Consider the following 26,756-nt stretch of genomic DNA (forward strand, 5'->3'; position numbering starts at 1 on the left):
CTGGCTGAGCTCTACTCTACTGCACCTCAGAGCTCTACTCATATCTACATGTACTTACTACCTCAATCAGCCTGACTAACCGGTGTCTGTATATAGCCTCGCTACTGTATATAGCCTTGCTACTGTATATAGCCTCTACTGTATATAGCCTCTCTACTGTTATTTTTCACTGTCTTTTTACAGGTGTTTTATTTCTTTACTTAACTATTGTTCACCTAATACCTTTTTTGCACTATTTATTAGAGCCTATAAGAAAGCATTTCACTGTAAGGTCCTGTTCTATTCGGCGCACGTGACAAATACACTTTGATTTGATACCCTCTATTGCCCTGGCTGAGTTCTTTTCTACTGCCTCTCTATTGCCCTGGCTGAGTTATTTTCTACTGCCCCTCTATTGCCCTGGCTGAGTTATTTTCTACTGCCCCTCTATTGCCCTGGCTGAGTTATTTTCTACTGCCCCTCTATTGCCCTGGCTGAGTTATTTTCTACTGCCCCTCTATTGCCCTGGCTGAGCTCTACTCTACTGGCCCTCTACCCGTTGTGCCGTTACTGTGCCCCTCTAGCGATGTCACTGTGCCCCTCTAGCGATGTCACTGTGCCCCTCTAGCGATGTCACTGTGCCCCTCTAGCGATGTCACTGTGCCCCTCTAGCGATGTCACTGTGCCCCTCTAGCGATGTCACTGTGCCCCTCTAGCGATGTCACTGTGCCCCTCTAGCGATGTCACTGTGCCCCTCTAGCGATGTCACTGTGCCCCTCTAGCGATGTCACTGTGCCCCTCTAGCGATGTCACTGTGCCCCTCTAGCGATGTCACTGTGCCCCTCTAGCGATGTCACTGTGCCCCTCTAGCGATGTCACTGTGCCCCTCTAGCGATGTCACTGTGCCCCTCTAGCGATGTCACTGTGCCCCTCTAGTGATGTCACTGTGCCCCTCTAGTGATGTCACTGTGCTCTAGTGCCTCTACCCTTTTTGATGCTGTGCTGTATCTGGTTCTCACTCTCTGTGTCCAGGGCTGTTTAGTCAGACACATGGCTTTGGCTGCTCAGTCAGCTAGCTAGTCAGTCAGTCAGCTAGCTAGTCAGTCAGCTTGCTAGTCAGTCAGCTTGCTAGTCAGTCAGCTTGCTAGTCAGTCAGCTAGCTAGTCAGTCAGCTAGCTAGTCAGTCAGTCAGCTAGTCAGCTAGCTAGTCAGTCAGTCAGCTAGGCAGTCAGTCAGCTAGTCAGTCAGTCAGCTAGTCAGTCAGTCAGCTAGTCAGTCAGCTTGCTAGTCAGTCAGCTTGCTAGTCAGTCAGCTTGATAGTCAGTCAGCTTGATAGTCAGTCAGCTTGATAGTCAGTCAGCTTGATAGTCAGTCAGCTAGTCAGTCAGCTAGCTAGTCAGTCAGCTAGCTAGTGAGTCAGCTAGCTAGTCAGTCAGTCAGCTAGTCAGCTAGCTAGTCAGTCAGCTAGCTAGTCAGTCAGTCAGCTAGCTAGTCAGTCAGCTAGCTAGTCAGTCAGTCAGCTAGTCAGTCAGTCAGCTAGTCAGTCAGTCAGCTAGTCAGTCAGTCAGCTAGTCAGTCAGCTTGCTAGTCAGTCAGCTTGCTAGTCAGTCAGCTTGCTAGTCAGTCAGCTTGCTAGTCAGTCAGTCAGCTAGCTAGTCAGTCAGTCAGCTAGCTAGTCAGTCAGTCAGCTAGCTAGTCAGTGAGTCAGCTAGCTAGTCAGTCAGTCAGCTAGCTAGTCAGTCAGCTGGTCAGCTAGCTACAGCTAGCTAGTCAGTCAGCTAGCTAGCTAGTCAGTCAGCTAGCTAGTCAGTCAGCTAGCTAGTCAGTCAGTCAGCTAGTCAGCTAGCTAGTCAGTCAGCTAGCTAGTCAGTCAGTCAGCTAGCTAGCCAGTCAGCTAGCTAGTCAGTCAGTCAGCTAGTCAGTCAGCTTGCTAGCTAGTCAGTCAGCTTGCTAGCTAGTCAGTCAGCTTGCTAGTCAGTCAGCTTGCTAGTCAGTCAGTCAGTCAGTCAGTCATCTATCTAGTCAGTCAGTCATCTATCTAGTCAGTCAGTCAGCTAGCTAGTCAGTCAGTCAGCTAGCTAGTCAGTCAGTCAGCTAGCTAGTCAGTCAGTCAGCTAGCTAGTCAGTCCGTCAGCTAGCTAGTCAGTCCGTCAGCTAGCTAGTCAGTCCGTCAGCTAGCTAGTCAGTCCGTCAGTCAGCTAGCTAGTCAGTCCGTCAGCTAGCTAGTCAGTCCGTCAGTCAGCTAGCTAGTCAGTCCGTCAGTCAGCTAGCTAGTCAGTCCGTCAGTCAGCTAGCTAGTCAGTCCGTCAGTCAGCTAGCTAGTCAGTCAGTCAGTCAGCTAGCTAGTCAGTCAGTCAGTCAGTCAGCTAGTCAGTCAGTCAGTCAGCTATCTAGTCAGTCAGTCAGCTAGCTAGTCAGTCAGTCAGCTAGCTAGTCAGTCCGTCAGCTAGCTAGTCAGTCCGTCAGCTAGCTAGTCAGTCCGTCAGTCAGCTAGCTAGTCAGTCCGTCAGTCAGCTAGCTAGTCAGTCCGTCAGTCAGCTAGCTAGTCAGTCCGTCAGTCAGCTAGCTAGTCAGTCAGTCAGTCAGCTAGCTAGTCAGTCAGTCAGTCAGCTAGTCAGTCAGTCAGCTAGTCAGTCAGTCAGCTAGTCAGTCAGTCAGCTAGTCAGTCAGTCAGTCAGTCAGCTAGGTAGTCAGTCAGCTAGGTAGTCAGTCAGCTAGGTAGTCAGTCAGCTAGGTAGTCAGTCAGCTAGGTAGTCAGTCAGCTGTTAGGGTTGCGTCAATTCGAATCTGGTATCAGGATAAATATGACAATGAGTCACCTGACAAAATTATTATAATATACTCTGACAGAGGTAATTCCTGCCTCTGAGCCTGTCACAGAGTAGAGAGTGGGCGTGGTTTAGACTCACCCAGCCTATCGTTGATTGTTGTCGTACGAGCTGGTACCAGCCCCCGGGCGCTCCAGTTGTTAGATGTAACTGTTGCTGTGTAGAGTATCTATGCGCTCATTCCCTAGATACCGTTATCACATATCTGGTTTCTGTTATTGTTAAGTTTGAGTTCTAACAAAAAACAGTCTGTGGTTTGCTACACTACGTTCTGTATGTGTCCGTTTTTATGTTATTCTGTATTTTTCCATCACGAGAAAGGCCCATGGCCCTGAAACTGTTAACAATGTCTCAAGTCAGCTATGTTGCATAACACATACACAAGCCAACAGCAAATAATATTCAATCACATATGATATGGTAACGGGCTATAGTGCATAACACAGAACCTCACACAGCTAGCTAGTCAGTCAGTCAGCTCGCTAGTCAGTCAGCTAGCCAGTCAGTCAGCTAGCTAGTCAGTCAGCTAGCTAGCTAGTCAGTCAGCTAGCCAGTCAGTCAGCTAGCTAGTCAGTCAGCTAGCTAGTCAGCTAGCTAGTCAGTCAATCAGCTAGTCAGTCAGCTAGTCAGTCAGCTAGCTAGTCAGTCAGCTAGCTAATCAGTCAGCTAGCTAATCAGTCAGTCAGCTAGCTAGTCAGTCAGTCAGCTAGCTAGTCAATCAGTCAGCTAGCTAGTCAATCAGTCAGCTAGCTAGTCAGCTAGCTAGTCAGTCAATCAGCTAGTCAGTCAGCTAGTCAGTCAGCTAGCTTGTCAGCTAGCTAGTCAATCAGCTAGCTAATCAGTCAGTCAGCTAGCTAGTCAATCAATCAGTCAGCTAGCTAGTCAATCAGTCAGTCAGCTAGTCAATCAGTCAGTCAGCTAGCTAGTCAGTCAGCTAGCTAGTCAATCAATCAGTCAGCTAGCCAGTCAGTTAGCTAGCTAGCTAGTCAGTCAGCATTGACATTTGGTCTGAGACCTAAAATGTACTGAGTATAGTTGACTAGGCTGTGACGGGACAGACCCACCTGTGTGTGATGGACTGTTGACTAGGCTGTGAAGGGACAGACTGTTGACTAGGCTGTGATGGGGACAGACTGTTGACTAGGCTGTGAAGGGACAGACTGTTGACTAGGCTGTGATGGGACTGAAGGGAAGCTGCCTGTCTACAGCAGGTTAACAGTGGTTAAAGACGGTCAACCACCCAATGAAGCCAGCTTGCAGACTCAGACACAACTCTTTAGCTGACAGGGATTGCCTAAGGTATTATGCCATTAACTTAAGGCTACATAAGTATCAAGGGTGAATTTTTTAATATTTGAACATTTCAATGTAAAGTGCTATTTTTTGCATAGATACTGAGTACGGACACATTATTTACCACGTGTACCATTATTTGGACAAATTAAATCAGGTGTTCATCAGTGCTCAGTTCTAGGACCTCTCAATTATTATTGTCAATGTACTACAATCATTGGACGTTTAGTTTATGAATCAAGTACTGAATGATATGAGATGGGCCTATTATTGGAACACATTGGGCATCATTCCCCATCAGCTGAAGAGTTCCACAAATAGAGAAATCCTTACGATATCATCACTAGGGTTCCAGAAACATGCCCGAAATCCTGGTCGGGGGATTCTCCAACCAGGATTTACGGAAAAGTCAGGAATTTGAGGATAGTTTCCAGAATTGTGCAACGCTCAAGCGTACTGCCTGATATCCCAGCCGTAGAGAGAGAACCACCTACCCAGAGATGTCCTCCTCCTTCCCATCCCCAGGGAGAGAGAACCACCTACCCAGAGATGTCCTCCTCCTTCCCATCCCAAGGGAGAGAGAACCACCTACCCAGAGATGTCCTCCTCCTTCCCAGCCCCAGGGAAAGAGAACCACCTACCCAGAGCCAGAGATGTCCTCCTCCTTCCCAGCCCCAGGGAAAGAGAACCACCTACCCAGAGCCAGAGATGTCCTCCTCCTTCCCAGCCCCAGGGAGAGAGAACCATCTACCCAGAGATGTCCTCTTCCTTCCCAGCCCCAGGGAGAGAGAACCACCTACCCAGAGATGTCCTCTTCCTTCCCAGCCCCAGGGAAAGAGAACCACCTACCCAGAGCCAGAGATGTCCTCCTCCTTCCCAGCCCCAGGGAGAGAGAACCATCTACCCAGAGATGTCCTCTTCCTTCCCAGCCCCAGGGAGAGAGAACCACCTACCCAGAGATGCCCTCCTCCTTCCCAGTCCCAGGGAGAGAGAACCACCTACCCAGATCCAGAGATGTCCTCCTCCTTCCCAGCCCCAGGGAGAAAGAACCACCTACCCAGAGATGCCCTCCTCCTTCCCAGACCCACGGAGAGAGAACCACCTACCCAGAGATGTCCTCCTCCTTCTCAGCCCCAGGGAGAGAGACCACCTACCCAGAGATGTCCTCCTCCTTCCCAGCCCCAGGGAGAGAGAACCACCTACCCAGAGATGTCCTCCTCCTTCCCTTCCTCCTGCTCCTCATCGTAAGGTTCCAGCTTCACTCTGAGGCGAGCAAATGAAGGCCAGTCTTCATCATCAGACCTATGCTTGTGATAATCATCTTCTTCCTCATTGTCATCATCACCTTCCCTTTCAGCCATCCGCTGCACAGGCTTCAAAGGTTCTGTCTCAGGTTTGTCCTTGGTCAGCTCAGTCTTTTCCTCCTGTGGGGGTGACATGGTGCTGTTACTACATATTCTGTTTATCAATCATCTTTTTACATCATAGCCTGTTTATAAATAATCTTATTGCATCATATCCTGTTTAACAATCATCCCGTAACAAATGTTACAAATGTTACACATATAAGCCCATCTGAAGTGAAAAACATACATGGTCATCTAACTAAGGTTAAAACACCATAAATGGTATGTAAATAATGTGTTTTGGCAACTGACAATAAGGGTATGTCTGGTCTATGAACTTAATGTTTATTATTTTCATTGAATGCTCTGTCAAATGCTGTATCTTTAAATAATGTGGGCTGATTGGGAGAAAAGGGGTGTCTGTTCGCACGAGGGGGAGAGTAATGCCGCTCTTGGGGGGTCTGTGACCTAGGTTCGCCAGGTTCATTTCTGGAGAATTTAATCTGTAAAGTGTTTGTTTAGGTGGCTGGAATACGCGTAATGAATTCCCGTTCTGGCACGCCTCTTCAAACAGTGGATTATATTTCCAAACGGAGTTGAACAATTTAAAGATTTAAAGTCCTGCTAGTTAGCTAGTAAATGTTAACTTGCAGGCTCGCTAGTATATTATCTGTGTAGTAATATTATTCAAATCAGAAAACCATTTGCATTGCTAGTTATAACCTAATGTTAGCTAGCTACCTGCAGAGTCATACTACAGCTATGGCAATGTTTGTGTTGGTAGTAGTACGAGTTGGTATTATGGTTCATTATTTAGCTAGCTAGCTGCATGTCTAAACAAATTACTCCACTTCGTCAGATAATTCCATGACCCATCAAGTTAGCCAGGTGTATTTGGAGGTGATTACCATCATCAATCATGTCTAGACAATAGTGACCCATCCACCTAGCTAGATGTGGCTGGTGGGGGGGGGGGGGTTATGGCCATCTATAATATTTCATGAACATGTGTACATGTCTAGACAATAGTGACCCATCCATTTAGACCAGTGTATCTGGACACTTTCTGTTTTTGATATTGCTGATATGTTAGTAACCATTTCACTGTACCGTTTACACCTTCTGTATCCTGTGAGTGTGACAAATAAACCTAGATGTTATTTGATATAGTGAATGTTTAGCACATGGCCTCACATGTGAATCCTTAAAGAGATGGGTGGGGCTAAAGCTTAAGAGGGTGTGAACGATGCTGAATGGGTGAATGGGTAGACAAAGAAGAGCTCTTCACTAGGTACCAAAACATTAAAGTGCCATTTTCTCAAAAGTGAGGTTACAAGTTCATTAACTTTCAAAGCATAATTACTTTCCCAATGCTCCTCAACTGTAGTGTATGACATACAGACATAACATTTTCTAGCTCTGAGTATTTACTTTTATCCAATTTAAAAAACACAATTTCAAATTTAGCGCCATAAGACCAAATCGAGGCGGTCAGTCACATATTTGGATAAAAAACAAAAAGGCACACTATCAGATGAAGCCCAAATTACTAAAGGATACATTCATTTTATAGCTTTGGACATGTGTGCATCCTATCAAAGTAATTATTAAGTTATCATCATAGTTTCTGTATATCGTGTTGTCGTTTCTACTGTAGTGTTTACGGACATATTCAATCTCTCCCTATCCCAGTCTACTGTCCCCCACATGCTTCAAGATGGCCACCATTGTTCCTGTTCCCAAGAAGGCAAAGATAACTGAACTAAATGACCCCGTAGCACTCACTTCTGTCATCATGAAGTGATTTGAAAGGCTAGTTAAGGATCATATCACCTCTACCTTACCTGACCCCCTAGACTCACTTCAATTTGCATACCGTCCCATTATTTTACTTTTAGGTTGTGTGTACTGTTGTACCTAGGAATACAAGTATTTCGCTAAACCCACAATAACATCTGCTAAATATGTGTATTTGGTGTTTTAGGCGCTAGTAGCAGAGCTTCCATGTCTGTATTGTCTTAGGAGATAGAGGCAGAGCTTCCATGTCTGTCGTGTCTTAGGAGATAGAAGCAGAGCTTCCATGTATGTCTTGTCTTAGGAGATAGAAGCAGAGCTTCCATGTCTGTCATGTCTTAGGAGATAGAAGCAGAGCTTCCATGTCTGTCGTGTCTTAGGATATAGAAGCAGAGCTTCCATGTCTGTCGTGTCTTAGGAGATAGAAGCAGAGCTTCCATGTCTGTCGTGTCTTAGGATATAGAAGCAGAGCTTCCATGTCTGTCGTGTCTTAGGATATAGAAGCAGAGCTTCCATGTCTGTCGTGTCTTAGGAGATAGAAGCAGAGCTTCCATGAGTGTTAGTGCCATCTTACTTTGACACCCCCTCTATAGACACCCCCTCTGTGTTTTAATAAAATCAACTATACGCATTGCGTTTGTCAGATGCTTTAAGCACACTGTTTGATGAAATAAGACAAACTTGAAATCAAGAAGAAAATAAAAATAAACTGTACCCCCACCAGACCTTCCACTGCGAAGGCCTTTACAGATTCTGCCGTTATGCTCACAAAGCTTGCCGGTAATAGACTACACCAAGGGTCTGCACCCTGTTTCTTGTCAAGTGACAATGTATCTTAACATCTACTGTTCTGGTATTCATTTATAATAACATCTTTGCATCTCAAAATCATTTGTCATGTGGGAAATCAAAATTCTATCTAAATTAAAATTATAAAAAAGTCTAAAAGTATCTATTGCCACTGCCAACTATGTAAAAATAGCCTACATAAAGACAACAAATAAAAACATTGCAGTCTGCAGGTAGAAAATAGCCTGATAAAAATAAATATTCTATAAATCACATTGGCTACATTTGGCCTTTCTTTAAGAAACTTGAAACTTTGTATAAAATATTCTGGGCCCTAAGAGTTTCCTGCACCAGTGAGCTCCAGACAGACACAGCTGTCATACACTAATAAATGTTAGCTATGGAGCCAGCCAGCTACCGTCAGCTAGCTAACAATACACTTTAGCTTGAAATTAAACTTCTGTCAAAATTAGAAACGTGTCATATCTGAAAATGTAGCTAGCTATCTTACATCCTCATACATGGTGGGTGCGTCTCCCTGTCACGGATGCCCTAAGTTTGAAGATGTATTCCGGAGACAGGTGTTTTCTCTTTATTCTAATTCTCCATCTCTTTAGCTCTAATTATCCATCTCTTTAGCTCAAATTATCCATCTCTTTAGCTCTAATTCTCCATCTCTTTAGCTCTAATTCTCCATCTCTTTAGCTCTAATTCTCCATCTCTTTAGCTCTAATTCTCCATCTCTTTAGCTCTAATTATCCATCTCTTTAGCTCTAATTATCCATCTCTTTAGCTCTAATTCTCCATCTCTTTAGCTCTAATTCTCCATCTCTTTAGCCATCTTTACTCTAATTACACTGGTTTCAAAACTCGATCCTCCAGAAAGTGGAGATCAACACTGATGCAGCTCCACTACATTATACATGTTTTAAAAATCAGTTTTTGACAGGATTACCAGACTGACCAGCTCAAATAGACAGAAGCCCTCTATATGGCAGGCCAATCTGAACTCCTCTTTCGGCATGTCCAGCCCACTCATTATCTCAGGAAATCATGGCTAGTGGGAAGGTTGCTGACTTTTTCTGTGGCTTAACCAACTAGGATCATAATTTAACAAATGTATTCGTATTTACAGATGGCATACAAGTTTGTCATTAAGGCACATGAAAGTTTAAAAAAATAAACAAAAAATGGCTCTCCTGTGACTTGTGACACATGCCTGGTTTCCTGAAATGGGTCACAAATTTGCTTAACAAGTCACATAATAAGTTGCTTAATGTTTAACATGATTATTGTAATGACTACCTCATCACTGAATTTCAAACAGATTCAACATAAGAGACCGGGGAGGTTTGCCACTGCCTCACAAAGAAAGGCACCTATTAGTAGATGGGTAAAAAAAAAGGCAGACATTGAATATCCCTTTGAGCATGGTGAAGTTATTAAATACACTTTGGACGGAGAATCATTACACCCAGTCACTACAAAGATACAGGCGTCCTTACTAACTCAGTTTCCGGAGAGGAAGGAAACCGCTCATTAACCCAGTCCAGGGTTTCCATCCGCCTTCTAGATGGTAGCGGGGTGAAAAGGCTGTGGCTCGAGTGGCCGAGGTCCCCACATGCTGCCACCACCATACTTCACCGCCGTAGGGATCGTGCCAGGTTTCCTCCATACGTACCACTTGGCATTCAGGCCAAAGAGTTCAATATTAGTTTCATCTGACCAGATAATCTTGATTCTCATAGTCAGAGTCCTTTAGGTGCTTTTTGGCAAACTCCAAGTGGGCTGTCATGTGCCTTTTACTGAGGAGTGGCTTCCGTCTGCCAACTACCATTAAGGCCTGATTGGTGGAGTGCTACAGAGATGGTTGTCCTTCTGGAAGGTTGTCCCATCTCCACAGAGGAACTCTGGAGCTCTGTCAGAGTGACCATTGGATTCTTGGTCACCTCCCTGACCAAGGCACTTCTCCCCCGATTGCTCAGTTTGGCCAGGCTGGCCAGCTTTAGGAAGTGTGTTAGTGGTTCCGAACTTCTGCCATTTAAGAATGATGGAGGGCACTGTGTTCTTGGGGACCTTCAATGCTGCAGAAATGTTTTGGTACCCTTCCCCAGATCTGTGCAAACAGAATCCTGTCTCGGTGCTCTACGGACAATTCCTTCGATCTCATGGCTTGGTTTTTGCTCTGACATGCACTGACTACTGTGAGACCTTTATATAGACAGGAGTGTGCCTTTCCAAATCATGTCCAATCAATTGAATTTACCACAGGTGGACGTCAATCAAGTTGTAGAAACATCTCAACGATGATCAATGGAAACAGGATGCACCCGAGCTCAATTTCGAGTCTCATAGCAAAGAATTTGAATATGTATGTAAATAAGGTATCCGTTTTTTATTTTAAATACATTTGGTCAAATTTCTAAAGCCCTGTTTTCGCTTTGTCATTATGGGGTACTGTGATGTCATTATGGGGTACTGTGATGACATTATGGGGTACTGTGATGACATTATGGGGTATTGTGATGTCATTATGGGGTACTGTGATGTCATTATGGGGTACTGTGATGTCATTATGGGGTACTGTGATGTCATTATGGGGTACTGTGATGTCATTATGGGGTATTGTGTGTAGATTGATGAGGATCTTTTTCATTTAATCCATTTTAGAATAAGGCTGTAACGCAACAAAATGTAGAACAAGTCAAGGGGTCTGAATACTTTCCAAAGGCACTGTATATACACAATCCATGTCTCAATTGTCTCAAGACTTAAAAATCCTTCTTTAACCTGACTCCTCCCCTTCATCTATACTGATTGATGTTGATTTAACAAGTGACATCAACAAGGGATCATAGATTTCACCTGGATTTACCTGGTCAGTATGTCAAAAGAGCAGGTATTCCTAATGTTTTGTCCACTCAGTGTATAGCCAATATTATAAAATGTGAAAAGTCTCTATTCTTTTGAAATTTCTGTGTAACACTGTTAATTTCTGATAATAAACAAAAACTAAAATAAATGATCTATTTCACTTTGTAAACATATGTTTACTTTTTATTTTATCTTTATTTATTAAGGCAAGAAAATGTTTATAATATATTTGACCTTTATTTAACTTAGCAAGTCAGTTAAGAACAAATTCTTATTAACAATGACAGCTAATCCTGGCCAAACCTGGACGTCATTGGGCCAATTGTGCGATGCCCTATGGGACTCCCAATCACGGGCAGTTGTGACACAGCCTGGAATCGAACCAGGGTCTGTAGTAACACCACTAGCACTGAGATGCAGTGCCTTAGACTGCTGCGCCACTCAGGAGTTTCCCATTCCAAAAAAAAACTACCTTTGAATTGATTTGAGACAGAGAGAGTGAGAGCGTGAGAGAGACAGAGACCTTGTTGATGTCAGGCTGAGCGCTGCTGGTCTCTGAGCTCGCTGAGGATTTCTCAGATACATTCTGCTTCTGTTCCTCTCCACAGCTGGAGGAGGCTACAGGGGGGACGGAAGTGGCTCCCCCTGACCATGCCTCCCCACTCTCCCCCTCCGCCTTGGGCTGCTTCAGGGGTAGGTCCATACGGAAAGTGATGACGCAGGAGGTGCAGTATTCCTCAAACCCATACAGGTACCTGAGAAAGAACCCAACACATCAACAACCACAAATAAGGTGTCAACACTGTGACTCCAATACCGTCTGGAGTTATTGGATTCCTTGATAAAGAGGAGCAAAACAATACCTTATCAAATAACTTCAATCTGCCTCTACTGCAGAAAGCCTTTGTTGAACTGAAATTGGTACTTAATGCAGGTAAAACCAAGTTACGTTCCAGATTACGTAAAATATTATCTGATGATTTATGTGGACGGTGCCCTCATTGATCCCCCACTTATAAATATCTGGACATCTGGATTGATGAAAAGCTACACTTTCAAAAAGCATATGGATGAGTGAAGAAATTAAGAATTAAAATAATATTCTATAGTAAACATCACAAAACAAATCAATCTGTCAACATTCATTCTGATTACTGACTATGGCGATGTCCTCTATATGACGATGGCAATGTTATTTATATAAATTCAGCAGCCACTGTTTTGAAGCCATTGGGACAGACGATGGCGCATTGCAATTTATAACGGGGTGGTAGGTTCAGTACACATAAAGCATAGTGTAACAGTAGTTGATTATAACAGGTGGTAGGTTCAGTACACATAAAGCATAGTGTAACAGTAGTTGATTATAACGGGTGGTAGGTTCAGTACACATAAAGCATAGTGTAACAGTAGTTGATTATAACGGGTGGTAGGTTCAGTACACATAAAGCATAGCGTAACAGTAGTTGATTATAACGGGTGGTAGGTTCAGTACACATAAAGCATAGCGTAACAGTAGTTGATTATAACGGGTGGTAGGTTCAGTACACATAAAGCATAGCGTAACAGTAGTTGATTATTGGTGTTTATTATGTTTGATAGGTCATCTTTATAAAAAACAATTTGTCCTTTATTGACTTACCTGTATAACGTAATATGGTTCAACACACAGTTGAAGTCGGAAGTTTACATCAACCTTAGACAAATACATTTAAATTAAGTTTTTCAGAATTCCTGACATTTAATCCTAGTAAAAATTCCCTGTTTTAGGTCAGATAGGATCACCACTTTATTTTAAGAATGTGAAATGTCAAATAATAGTAGAGAGAATGATTTATTTAAACTTGTATTTATTTCATCACATTCCCAGTGTGTCAGAAGTTTACAGAAGTTTACATACACTCAATTAGTATTTGGTAGCATTGCTTTAAATTGTTTAACTTGGGTCAATCGTTTCAGGTAGCCTTCCACAAGCTTCCCACAATAAGTTACATACATTTAGGTTGGAGTCATTAAAACTTGTTTTTCAACAACTCCACAAACTACATATAACAAACTATAGTTTTGGCAAGTCGGTTAGGACATCTACTTTGTGCATGACACAAGTAATTTTTCCAGCAATTGTTACAGACAGATTTTTTCACTGTATCACAATTCCAGTGGGTCAGAAGTTTACATACACTAAGTTGACTGTGCCTTTAAACAGCTTTGAAAATTCCAGAAAATTATGTCATGGCTTTAGAAGCTTCTGATAGGCTAATTGACATCATTTGAGTCAATTGAAAGTGTACCTGTGGATGTATTTCAAGGCCTACCTTCAAACTCAGTGCCTCTTTGCTTGACATCTTGGGAAAATCTAAAGAAATCAGCTAAGACCTCAGAAAAAAAATTGTAGGCCTCCACAAGTCTGGTTCATCCTTGGGAGCAATTTCCAAACGCCTGAAGGTACTACGTTCATCTGTACAAACAGATCTGTACAAACAGCCAACAAGTCGGCAGGATAGTCAGTTTACGAGGGTATGTTTGGTAGCATGAGGGAAGGAGGCTTTGTTGCGAAACAGAAAGCAGATTCTAGATTTCATTTTAGATTGGAGATGCTTAATGAGAGTCTGGAAGGAGAGTTTACAGTCTAACCAGACACCTAGATATTTGTAGTTGTCCACATATTCTAAGTCAGAACCGTCCAGAGTAGTGATGCTGGATGGGCGGGCAGGTGCGGGCCGCGATTGGTTGAAGAGCATGCGTTTAGTTTTACTAGCATTTAAAAGCAGTTGGAGGTCACGGCTAGTAATAGGGGTTGCAACAATTTCGGTGGATCATTTTAGAAAGAGAGGGTCCAGATTGTCTAGCCCAGCTGATTTGTAGAGATCCAGATTTTGCCGCTCCTCCAGAACATCAGCTGTCTGGATTTGGGAGAAGGAGAAATGGGGAGGCTTGGGCAAGTTGCTGCAGGGGGTGCAGAGATGTAGGCCGAGATAGAGGTAGCCAGGTGGAAAGCATGGCCAGCCGTAGAAAAATGCTTGTTGAAATTCTCGAATATCGTAGATTTATTGCTGGTGACAGTGTTTCCTAGCCTCAGTGCAGTGGGCAGTTGGGAGGAGGTGCTCTTATTCTCCGTGGACTTTACAGTGTCCCAGGACTTTTTGGAATTAGTGCTACAGGATGCAAATTTCTGTTTGAAAAAGCTAGCCTTAGCTTTCCTAACTGACTGTGTATATTGGTTCCTGACTTCCCTGAAAAGTTGCATGTGACAAATAACTTTTGATTTGCTTTGAAATATTACTACACAGACTATACATGTAAAGTTAGCGAGCTAGCTAACAGTACACTTAGCGAGCCAGCTAACGTTCACGAGCTAGCTAACAGTACACTTAGCGAGCCAGCTAACTTTCGCGAGCTAGCTAACAGTACACTTTAACTTGAAATGAAAATGACTGACTAAATTAGAAACGTGTAATATCTGAAAATGTAGCTACAGTAGACTACCTGTATACAGGTATACTCTCTGTCACGGATGCCTTCAACCTGTCTGTCAAGCGGGCTTCAACCTGTCTGTCAAGCGGGCTTCAACCTGTCTGTCAAGCGGGCTTCAACCTGTCTTTGTTATATACCCTTTGTTGGCAATGACAGAGGTCAAACGTTTTCTGTAAGTCTTCACAAGGTTTTCACACACTGTTGCTGGTATTTTGGCCCATTCCTCCATGCAGATCTCCTCTAGAGCAGTGATGTTTTGGGGCTGTTGCTGGGCAACATGGACTTTCAACTCCCTCCAAAGATTTTCTATGGGGTTGAGATCTGGAGACTGGCTAGGCCACTCCAGGACCTTGAAATGCTTCTTACGAAGCCACTCCTTCGTTGCCCGGACGGTGTGTTTGGGATCATCGTCATGCTGAAAGACCTAGCCACATTTCATCTTCAATGCCCTTGCTGATGGAAGGAGGTTTTCACTCAAAATCTCAGGATACATGGCCCCATTCATTCTTTCCTTTACACGGATCAGTCATCCTGGTCCCTTTGCAGAAAAACAGCCCCAAAGCATGATGTTTCCACCCCCATGCTTCATAGTAGGTAAGGTGTTCTTTGGATGCAACTCAGCATTCTTTGTCCTCCAAACACGACGAGTTGAGTATTTACCAAGTTATATTTTGGTTTCATCTGACCATATGACATTCTCCCAATCTTCTTCTGGATCATCCAAATGCTCTCTAGCAAACTTCAGACGGGCCTGGACATGTACTAGCTTAAGCAGGGGGACACGTCTGGCACTGCAGGATTTGAGTCCCTGGCGGCATAGTGTGTTACTGATGGTAGGCTTTGTTACTTTCGTCCCAGCTCTCTGCAGGTCATTCACTAGGTCCCCCCGTGTGGTTCTGGGATTTTTGCTCACCGTTCTTGTGATCATTTTGACCCCACAGGGTGAGATCTTGCGTGGAGTCCCAGATCGAGGGAGATTATCAGTGGTCTTGTTTGTCTTCCATTTCCTAATAATTGCTCCCACAGTTGATTTCTTCAAACCAAGCTACTTACCTATTGCAGATTCAGTCTTCCCAGCCTGGTGCAGGTCTACAATTTTGTTTCTGGTGTCCTATGACAGCTCTTTGGTCTTGTCCATAGTGGAGTTTGGTGTGAGACTGTTTGAGGTTGTGGACAGGTGTCTCTTATACTGATAACAAGTTCAAACAGGTGCCATTAATACAGGTAACGAGTGGAGGACAGAGGAGCCTCTTAAAGAAGAAGTTACAGGTCTGTGAGAGCCAGAAATCTTGCTTGTTTGTAGGTGACCAAATACTTATTTTCCACCATAATTTGCAAATAAATTCATTAAAAATCCTACATTGTGATTTTCTGGATTTTCTTTTCTCATTTTGTCTGTCATAGTTGAAGTGTACCTATGATGAAAATTACAGGCCTCTCTCATCTTTTAAATTGGGAGAACTTGCACAATTGGTGGCTGACTAAATACTTTTTTGCCCCACTGTATGTTATTTAATTATTCTACAATGTAGAAAATAGTACAAATAAAGAAAACCCTGGAAGGAGTGTCCAAACATTTGACTGGTACCGTATGTATATCTTTTTTTCTGTCTCAGCCGCCAGTATTTATGCTGCAGTAGTTTATGTGTCGGGGGGCTAGGGTCAGTCTGTTATTTCTGGAGTACTTCCCCTGTCCTATCCGGTGTCCTGTGTGAATTTAAGTATGCTCTCTCTAATTTTCTCTTTCTTTCTCTCTCTCGGAGGACCTGAGCCCTAGGACCATGCCTCAGGACTACCTGACATGATGACTCCTTGCTGTCCCCAGTCCACCTGGCTGTGCTGCTGCTCCAGTTTCAACTGTTCTGCCTGTGATTATTATTATTTGACCATGCTGGTCATTTATGAACATTTGAACATCTTGGCCATGTTCTGTTACAATCTCCACCCGGCACAGCCAGAAGAGGACTGGCCACCCCACATAGCCTGGTTCCTCTCTCGGTTTCTTCCTAGGTTTTGGCCTTTCTAGGGAGTTTTTCCTAGCCACCGTGCTTCTACACCTGCATTGCTTGCTGTTTGGGGTTTTAGGCTGGGTTTCTGTACCGCACTTTGAGATATCAGCTGATGTACGAAGGGATATATAAATACATTTGATTTGATTTGATTTTTACTTTATTTATACACTTAAGTCAATAAAGGATTTACAAAGACAACCTGTCAAACATCAACAAACACCACAACAACAACACAATGCCTGATGTGTACTGAACCTACCATCCATAATAAAGTGCAAACCGCTATGATAAACTTTGTTCCAATGGTTTCAATAGTGGCAGCTACATTTATTATAGTCGATAACCGTCGAAAAAGGCGCAGTGCCATTATTGTCATAAGGCCAAGTATTGAAAACAGGCAATAATTTTGGAGAATTGTTTTAATTATTATTGTTAAAATCTCTTTCTCTTAGTCATTGGTGATAAAATATATACATATTTTTTGAGCATTCAATATAGCTCAGTATTTGGTATTTTACACAGTCTTTTTTATACAATCTTTGTCAAGTGTGTCAATAATTTCGGACCCCCCCCAAATATGCGCTGTAATATGAAGAGCACAGGGCTGGTGTGGCAATACGTACTTGCGGTAAGCACATTTGACGTTGTAGCCGGCGGCAGAGTTAAGCACAGGGATTCCCAGAGCCTGGTAGACAGTCTTCCATACGGATCCACTCTCAATCTGCTCAGGACACGAGAGAACAAGGCACAGAGAAATAGAGACATTACAGATTCCAATATGCCAATATGTCACAGTAGAACATTCACTCAGGACAAAAGGCTGGTGAACTGGTAATGGTAATGGTAATGGTAAATGGTAATAGAGCTGGGTGCTTATGATCAGTGGAGCTGGGTTATTATGATCAGTGGAGCTGGGTTATTATGATCAGTGGAACTGGGTGAATATGATCAGTGGAGCTGGGTGATTATGATCAGTGGAGCTGGGTGATTATGATCAGTGGAACTGGGTGAATATGATCAGTGGAGCTGGGTGATTATGATCAGTGGAACTGGATGATTATGATCAGTGGAGCTGGATGATTATGATCAGTGGAGCTGGGTGCTTATGATCAGTGGAGCTGGGTGCTTATGATCAGTGGAGCTGGGTGATTATGATCAGTGGAGCTGGGCGATTATGATCAGTGGAGCTGGGCGATTATGATCAGTGGAGCTGGGTGCTTATGATCAGTGGAGCTGGGTGCTTATGATCAGTGGAGCTGGGTGCTTATGATCAGTGGAGCTGGGTGCTTATGATCAGTGGAGCTGGGTGCTTATGATCAGTGGAGCTGGGTGATTATGATCAGTGGAACTGGATGATTATGATCAGTGGAGCTGGGCGCTTATGATCAGTGGAGCTGGGTGCTTATGATCAGTGGAGCTGGGTGCTTATGATCAGTGGAGCTGGGTGCTTATGATCAGTGGAGCTGGGTGATTATGATCAGTGGAGCTGGATACACACATCATGGAAGCCTCCCAGTTTCTGCACCAGTCTGTAGAGCTTGAAGAGGTCCAGGTTCCTGTAGCCCAGCACTGGTTTCTTGTTGATGGGGGTTCCTACAGGAGGATAAACAACACAATAGTTAGATGGAAACAGGTTCAGAAGTAGAACACACACATCTAGCTACTTTCAGGTGCAAGGCACATAAAGTTTTGTTCAAAACGTTTCACTCAAACTAGTGTTGTCGCTATACCAGAATTTTGACTTCGGTACCAATACCAGGTTTAGTATCACAATACTAGATGCCAAAACAATACTCAATAATAAACCAATACTCAATTCTAAAATGATACTCAATTCTAAAACGATCCTCATTTTCTTTCTTCTCGCTTGCTTCTCAAGTGGCTTATGCTGTCAGCTGCATGAGCAAATAGCCTGGCTAGCTTACTACTGCCCCCTAAAGAAGACAAATCGCCTGGCTAGCTTACTACTGTCCCCTAAAGAAGACAAGTAGCCTGGCTAGCTTACTACTGCCCCCTAAAGAAGACAAGTAGCCTGGCCAGCTTACTACTGTCGCCTAAAGAAGACAAGTAGCCTGGCTAGCTTACTACTGTCCCCTAAAGAAGACAAGTAGACTGGCTAGCTTGCTACTTCAGAAGTACTGAAAGTAACTAATTCTAATAGCTTACCATTTTTCATCTTCTAGTATCAAAAAGGTAGTGAAGTTGCATTATACCACTACAATCCATGCAACACTAGCATTCAACTGTGTGGGAGGCAGTTCTCTGTCAGTCTAGGTGGGTGGATCAAACAGGAGTTGGGATTGATCTTAAGGAGCGTGTCTCACCTCTGTCCTCCATGAACTTGTATAGCTGCTGCAAGAAGTTCTCTCTCTCCTCGGGGAAGGGCTCCACTTCCTCCTGCACACAGGAACAGGAAATTACAACACACATGACATTGACTCCTATAATAATAATATTCATAATTTGGGGGGGGGGGGGGGGGTGCTTATATTGTCCTGTTATATTGTCCTTGTGTGAAATGGAAATTTGTTTTCTGCATATCCCAACTCCCCCTGAGACACCCGCAGGGAGTAGGGTCACAGCCAGGGTCACCATATCTCAACTCCCCGAGACACCCGCAGGGAGTGAGGTCACAGCCAGAGTCACCATATCTCAACTCCCCCTGAGACACCCGCAGGGAGTGGGGTTACAGCCAGGGTCACCATATCTCAACTACCTCAGAGTGGGGTCACAGCCAAGGTCACCATATCCCAACTCCCTCTTAGAGTGGGGTCACAGCCAAGGTCACCATATCCCAACTCCCCCTGAGACACCCGCAGGGAGTAGGGTCACAGCCAGGGTCACCATATCTCAACTCCCCGAGACACCCGCAGGGAGTGAGGTCACAGCCAGAGTCACCATATCTCAACTCCCCCTGAGACACCCGCAGGGAGTAGGGTCACAGCCAGGGTCACCATATCTCAATCCCCCCTGAGACACCCGCAGGGAGTGGGGTCACAGCCAGGGTCACCATATCTCAATCCCCCTGAGACACCCGCAGGGAGTGGGGTCACAGCCAGGGTCACCATATCCCAACTCCCCCTGAGACACCCGCAGGGAGTGGGGTTACAGCCAGGGTCACCATATCTCAACTACCTCAGAGTGGGGTCACAGCCAAGGTCACCATATCCCAACTCCCTCTGAGAGTGGGGTCACAGCCAAGGTCACCATATCCCAACTCCCCCTGAGACACCCGCAGGGAGTAGGGTCACAGCCAGGGTCACCATATCTCAACTCCCCGAGACACCCGCAGGGAGTGAGGTCACAGCCAGAGTCACCATATCTCAACTCCCCCTGAGACACCCGCAGGGAGTAGGGTCACAGCCAGGGTCACCATATCTCAATCCCCCCTGAGACACCCGCAGGGAGTGGGGTCACAGCCAGGGTCACCATATCTCAATCCCCCCTGAGACACCCGCAGGGAGTGGGGTCACAGCCAGGGTCACCATATCCCAACTCCCCCTGAGACACCCGCAGGGAGTGGGGTTACAGCCAGGGTCACCATATCTCAACTACCTCAGAGTGGGGTCACAGCCAAGGTCACCATATCCCAACTCCCTCTGAGAGTGGGGTCACAGCCAAGGTCACCATATCCCAACTCCCCCTGAGACACCCGTAGGGAGTGGGGTCACAGCCAGGGTCACCATATCCCAACTCCCTCTGAGAGTGGGGTCACAGCCAGGGTCACCATATCTCAATCCCCCCTGAGACACCCGCAGGGAGTGGGGTCACAGCCAGGGTCACCATATCCCAACTCCCCCTGAGACACCCGCAGGGAGTGGGGTCACAGCCAGGGTCACCATATCCCAACTCCCTCTGAGAGTGGGGTCACAGCCAAGGTCACCATATCCCAACTCCCTCTGAGAGTGGGGTCACAGCGAAGGTCACCATATCCCAACTCCCCCTGAGACACCCGCAGGGAGTAGGGTCACAGCCAGGGTCACCATATCCCAACTCCCCCTGAGACACCCGCAGGGAGTGGGGTCACAGCCAGAGTCACCATATCTCAACTCCCCCTGAGACACCCGCAGGGAGTAGGGTCACAGCCAGGGTCACCATATCTCAATCCCCCCTGAGACACCCGCAGGGAGTGGGGTCACAGCATCTCAATCCCCCCTGAGACACCCGCAGGGAGTGGGGTCACAGCCAGGGTCACCATATCCCAACTCCCCCTGAGACACCCGCAGGGAGTGGGGTTACAGCCAGGGTCACCATATCTCAACTACCTCAGAGTGGGGTCACAGCCAAGGTCACCATATCCCAACTCCCTCTGAGAGTGGGGTCACAGCCAAGGTCACCATATCCCAACTCCCCCTGAGACACCCGTAGGGAGTGGGGTCACAGCCAGGGTCACCATATCCCAACTCCCTCTGAGAGTGGGGTCACAGCCAGGGTCACCATATCTCAATCCCCCCTGAGACACCCGCAGGGAGTGGGGTCACAGCCAGGGTCACCATATCCCAACTCCCCCTGAGACACCCGCAGGGAGTGGGGTCACAGCCAGGGTCACCATATCCCAACTCCCTCTGAGAGTGGGGTCACAGCCAAGGTCACCATATCCCAACTCCCCCTGAGACACCCGCAGGGAGTAGGGTCACAGCCAGGGTCACCATATCCCAACTCCCCCTGAGACACCCGCAGGGAGTGGGGTCACAGCCAGGGTCACCATATCCCAACTCCCTCTGAGAGTGGGGTCACAGCCAGGGTCACCATATCCCAACTCCCCCTGAGACACCCGCAGAGAGTGGGGTCACAGCCAGGGTCACCATATACCCAACTCCCTCTGAGAGTGGGGTCACAGCCAAGGTCACCATATCCCAACTCCCTCTGAGTGACTCTGGCTGAGAGTGGGGTCACAGCCAAGGTCACCATATCCCAACTCCCCCTGAGACACCCGCATGGAGTAGGGTCACAGCCAGGGTCACCGTTGTAGAGCGCCCCTGGAGCAATGAAGGTTAAGTGCCTTGCTCAAGGGCACAGCGACAGATCTTTCACCTTGTCGGCTCCGGTATTCGAACCAGCAACTTTACGTGACACGCTCTAACCTCGAGGTTACCTGCCACCCTGAAAGGGGTGTGTCACATTCATGCCCTGGACAATTAAAATTCCTTCCAATATCATGTATATACTGTGTGAAAAGAAAGGGTCCGAGAATCGGATTTCATGCCCTCTTGTGCCTTACTCAGCCATGTCTTTTTATTTATTTATTTTTATTTTACCTTTATTTAACCAGGTAGACAAGTTGAGAACAAGTTCTCATTTACAATTGCGACCTGGCCAAGATAAAGCAAAGCAGTTCGACAGATACAACAACACAGAGTTACACATGGAGTAAAACAAACATACAGTCAATAATAAAGTATAAACAAGTCTATATACAATGTGAGCAAATGAGGTGAGAAGGGAGGTAAAGGCAAAAAGGCCATGGTGGCAAGGTAAATACAATATAGCAAGTAAAACACTGGAATGGTAGTTTTGCAATGGAAGAATGTGCAAAGTAGAAATAAAAATAATGGGGTGCAGAGGAGCAAAATAAATAAATGAATTAAATACACTTGGGAAAGAGGTAGTTGATAGGGCTAAATTATAGGTGGGCTATGTACAGGTGCAGTAATCTGTGAGCTGCTCTGACAGTTGGTGCTTAAAGCTAGTGAGGGAGATAAGTGTTTCCAGTTTCAGAGATTTTTGTAGTCTTTAATAGTCCATGTCTTTAAATGTCCATGTCTTTAAATGTCCATGTCTTTAAATGTCCATGTAGTTAAATGTCCATGTAGTTAAATGTCCATGTCGTTAAATGTCCATGTCTTTAAATGTCCATGTCTTTAAATGTCCATGTCTTTAAATGTCCATGTCTTTAAATGTCCATGTCTTTAAATGTCCATGTAGTTAAATGTCCATGTAGTTAAATGTCCATGTCTTTAAATGTCCATGTCTTTAAATGTCCATGTCTTTAAATGTCCATGTCTTTAAATGTCCATGTAGTTAAATGTCCATGTCTTTAAATGTCCATGTCTTTAAATGTCCATGTAGTTAAATGTCCATGTAGTTAAATGTCCATGTCTTTAAATGTCCATGTCTTTAAATGTCCATGTCTTTAAATGTCCATGTCTTTAAATGTCCATGTAGTTAAATGTCCATGTCTTTAAATGTCCATGTCTTTAAATGTCCATGTCGTTAAATGTCCATGTCTTTAAATGTCCATGTAGTTAAATGTCCATGTAGTTAAATGTCCATGTAGTTAAATGTCCATGTAGTTAAATGTCCATGTCTTTAAATGTCCATGTCTTTAAATGTCCATGTAGTTAAATGTCCATGTAGTTAAATGTCCATGTCTTTAAATGTCCATGTCGTTAAATGTCCATGTCATTAAAATGTCCATGTCTTTAAATGTCCATGTAGTTAAATGTCCATGTAGTTAAATGTCCCTGTAGTTAAATGTCCATGTAGTTAAATGTCCATGTAGTTAAATGTCCATGTCTTTAAATGTCCATGTCTTTAAATGTCCATGTCTTTAAATGTCCATGTCTTTAAATGTCCATGTAGTTAAATGTCCATGTAGTTAAATGTCCATGTCTTTAAATGTCCATGTCTTTAAATGTCCATGTCTTTAAATGTCCATGTAGTTAAATGTCCAGGTAGTTAAATGTCCATGTCTTTAAATGTCCATGTAGTTAAATGTCCATGTAGTTAAATGTCCATGTGTTTAAATGTCCATGTCTTTAAATGTCCATGTAGTTAAATGTCCATGTAGTTAAATGTCCATGTCTTTAAATGTCCATGTCGTTAAATGTCCATGTCTTTAAATGTCCATGTCTTTAAATGTCCATGTAGTTAAATGTCCAAGTAGTTAAATGTCCAAGTAGTTAAATGTCCAAGTAGTTAAATGTCCATGTAGTTAAATGTCCATGTCTTTAAATGTCCATGTCTTTAAATGTCCATGTCTTTAAATGTCCATGTCTTTAAATGTCCATGTCTTTAAAATGTCCATGTCTTTAAATGTCCATGTCTTTAAATGTCCATGTCGTTAAATGTCCATGTAGTTAAATGTCCATGTAGTTAAATGTCCATGTAGTTAAATGTCCATGTCGTTAAATGTCCATGTCGTTAAATGTCCATGTCGTTAAATGTCCATGTCTTTAAATGTCCATGTCTTTAAATGTCCATGTCTTTAAATGTCCATGTAGTTAAATGTCCATGTCTTTAAATGTCCATGTCTTTAAATGTCCATGTAGTTAAATGTCCATGTAGTTAAATGTCCATGTCTTTAAATGTCCATGTAGTTAAATGTCCATGTAGTTAAATGTCCATGTAGTTAAATGTCATGTAGTTAAATGTCCATGTTGTTAAATGTCCATGTCTTTAAATGTCCATGTCTTTAAATGTCCATGTCTTTAAATGTCCACGTAGTTAAATGTCCACGTCTTTAAATGTCCACGTAGTTAAATGTCCACGTCGTTAAATGTCCACGTCGTTAAATGTCCACGTCGTTAAATGTCCACGTCGTTAAATGTCCACGTCTTTAAATGTCCACGTCGTTAAATGCCCACGTCGTTAAATGCCCACGTCTTTAAATGTCCACGTCTTTAAATGTCCACGTCTTTAAATGTCCACGTCTTTAAATGTCCACGTCTTTAAATGTCCACGTCTTTAAATGTCCACGTCTTTAAATGTCCACGTCTTTAAATGTCCACGTCTTTAAATGTCCACGTAGTTAAATGTCCATGTAGTTAAATGTCCATGTCTTTAAATGTCCATGTCTTTAAATGTCCATGTAGTTAAATGTCCATGTCTTTAAATGTCCATGTAGTTAAATGTCCATGTAGTTAAATGTCCATGTAGTTAAATGTCCATGTCTTTAAATGTCCATGTCTTTAAATGTCCATGTAGTTAAATGTCCATGTAGTTAAATTGTCCATGTAGTTAAATGTCCATGTAGTTAAATGTCCATGTCGTTAAATGTCCATGTCTTTAAATGTCCATGTCTTTAAATGTCCATGTAGTTAAATGTCCATGTCTTTAAATGTCCATGTCTTTAAATGTCCATGTCTTTAAATGTCCATGTCTTTAAATGTCCATGTAGTTAAATGTCCATGTCTTTAAATGTCCATGTAGTTAAATGTCCATGTAGTTAAATGTCCATGTAGTTAAATGTCCATGTAGTTAAATGTCCATGTCTAGAAAATGTCCATGTCTTTAAATGTCCATGTCGTTAAATGTCCATTTCTTTAAATGTCCATGTCTTTAAATGTCCATGTCTTTAAATGTCCATGTCTTTAAATGTCCATGTCTTTAAATGTCCATGTAGTTAAATGTCCATGTCTTTAAATGTCCATTGTCTTTAAATATCCATGTCGTTAAATGTCCATGTCTTTAAATGTCCATGTCTTTAAATGTCCATGTCGTTAAATGTCCATGTCGTTAAATGTCCATGTCTTTAAATGTCCATGTCGTTAAATGTCCATGTCTTGAAATGTCCATGTCATTAAATGTCCATGTCTTTAAATGTCCATGTAGTTAAATGTCCATGTAGTTAAATGTCCATGTAGTTAAATGTCCATGTAGTTAAATGTCCATGTAGTTAAATGTCCATGTAGTTAAATGTCCATGTAGTTAAATGTCCATGTCTTTAAATGTCCATGTCTTTAAATGTCCATGTCTTTAAATGTCCATGTCTTTAAATGTCCATGTCTTTAAATGTCCATGTAGTTAAATGTCCATGTCTTTAAATGTCCATGTCTTTAAATGTCCATGTCTTTAAATGTCCATGTCTTTAAATGTCCATGTCTTTAAATGTCCATGTAGTTAAATGTCCATGTCTTTAAATGTCCATGTCTTTAAATGTCCATGTCTTTAAATGTCCATGTCTTTAAATGTCCATGTAGTTAAATGTCCATGTCTTTAAAATGTCCATGTCTTTAAATGTCCATGTCTTTAAATGTCCATGTCTTTAAATGTCCATGTCTTTAAATGTCCATGTAGTTAAATGTCCATGTCTTTAAATGTCCATGTCTTTAAATGTCCATGTCTTTAAATGTCCATGTCTTTAAATGTCCATGTAGTTAAATGTCCATGTCTTTAAATGTCCATGTCTTTAAATGTCCATGTAGTTAAATGTCCATGTCTTTAAAATGTCCATGTCTTTAAATGTCCATGTCTTTAAATGTCCATGTCTTTAAATGTCCATGTAGTTAAATGTCCATGTCTTTAAATGTCCATGTCTTTAAATGTCCATGTCTTTAAATGTCCATGTAGTTAAATGTACATGTCTTTAAATGTCCATGTCGTTAAATGTCCATGTCTTTAAATGTCCATGTAGTTAAATGTCCATGTCTTTAAATGTCCATGTCTTTAATTGTCCATGTCTTTAATTGTCCATGTAGTTAAATGTCCATGTCTTTAAATGTCCATGTCTTTAAATGTCCATGTCTTTAAATGTCCATGTAGTTAAATGTCCATGTAGTTAAATGTCCATGTAGTTAAATGTCCATGTCTTTAAATGTCCATGTCTTTAAATGTCCATGTAGTTAAATGTCCATGTCTTTAAATGTCCATGTAGTTAAATGTCCATGTAGTTAAATGTCCATGTAGTTAAATGTCCATGTCTTTAATTGTCCATGTCTTTAAATGTCCATGTAGTTAAATGTCCATGTCTTTAAATGTCCATGTAGTTAAATGTCCATGTCTTTAAATGTCCATGTCTTTAAATGTCCATGTAGTTAAATGTCCATGTCTTTAAATGTCCATGTCTTTAAATGGCCATGTTGCTTTTTTATTTATTTATTATTTTACCTTCATTTAACCAGGTGGCTAGTTGAGAACAAGTTCTCATTTACAACTGCGACCTGGCCAAGATAAAGCATAGCAGTGTGAACAGACAACACAGAGTTACACATGGAGTAAACAATTAACAAGTCAATAACACAGTAGAAAAAAAGAGGGTCTATATACATTGTGTGCAAAAGGCATGAGGAGGTAGGAGAATAATTACAATTTTGCAGATTAACACTGGAGTGATAAATGATCAGATGGTCATGTACAGGTAGAGATACTGGTGTGCAAAAGAGCAGAAAAGTAAATAAAAACAATATGGGGATGAGGTCGGTAAAATTGGGTGGGCTATTTACCGATAGACTATGTACAGCTGCAGCGATCGGTTAGCTGCTCAGATAGCAGATGTTTGAAGTTGGTGAGGGAGATAGTGTCCATGTCGTTAAACGGCCATGTTGTAAAGTGTCCATGTTGTAAAGTGTCCATGTCGTAAAGTGTCCATGTCGTAAAGTGTCCATGTCGTAAAGTGTCCATGTTGTTAAACGGCCATGTAGTAAAGT

The 26,756-nt window shown here is 43.2% G+C and overlaps 1 protein-coding gene across 4 annotated transcripts in view; it reads right to left on the bottom strand.

Moving 5' to 3' along the window:
• Nucleotides 1–26,756, bottom strand: part of LOC110499571 (AT-rich interaction domain 4B) — a 175,863-nt gene that overhangs the window by 49,865 nt on the left and 99,242 nt on the right. For all 4 annotated transcript variants that reach the window (XM_090211960.1, XM_090211963.1, XM_090211961.1 and 1 more), the window contains 5 exons: nucleotides 18,714–18,786; nucleotides 17,888–17,982; nucleotides 17,013–17,110; nucleotides 11,427–11,658; nucleotides 5,304–5,524 (listed from right to left, as the gene is read on the bottom strand). In XM_090211960.1, coding sequence (XP_090068086.1) covers nucleotides 5,304–5,524; nucleotides 11,427–11,658; nucleotides 17,013–17,110; nucleotides 17,888–17,982; nucleotides 18,714–18,786 — 719 coding nt within the window. The remainder of the gene's footprint in view (nucleotides 1–5,303; nucleotides 5,525–11,426; nucleotides 11,659–17,012; nucleotides 17,111–17,887; nucleotides 17,983–18,713; nucleotides 18,787–26,756) is intronic.

Source organism: Oncorhynchus mykiss, chromosome 20 (genome assembly GCF_057628025.1).
Source record: "Oncorhynchus mykiss isolate SJ-2025 chromosome 20, ASM5762802v1, whole genome shotgun sequence".
Lineage (NCBI taxonomy): Eukaryota > Metazoa > Chordata > Actinopteri > Salmoniformes > Salmonidae > Oncorhynchus > Oncorhynchus mykiss.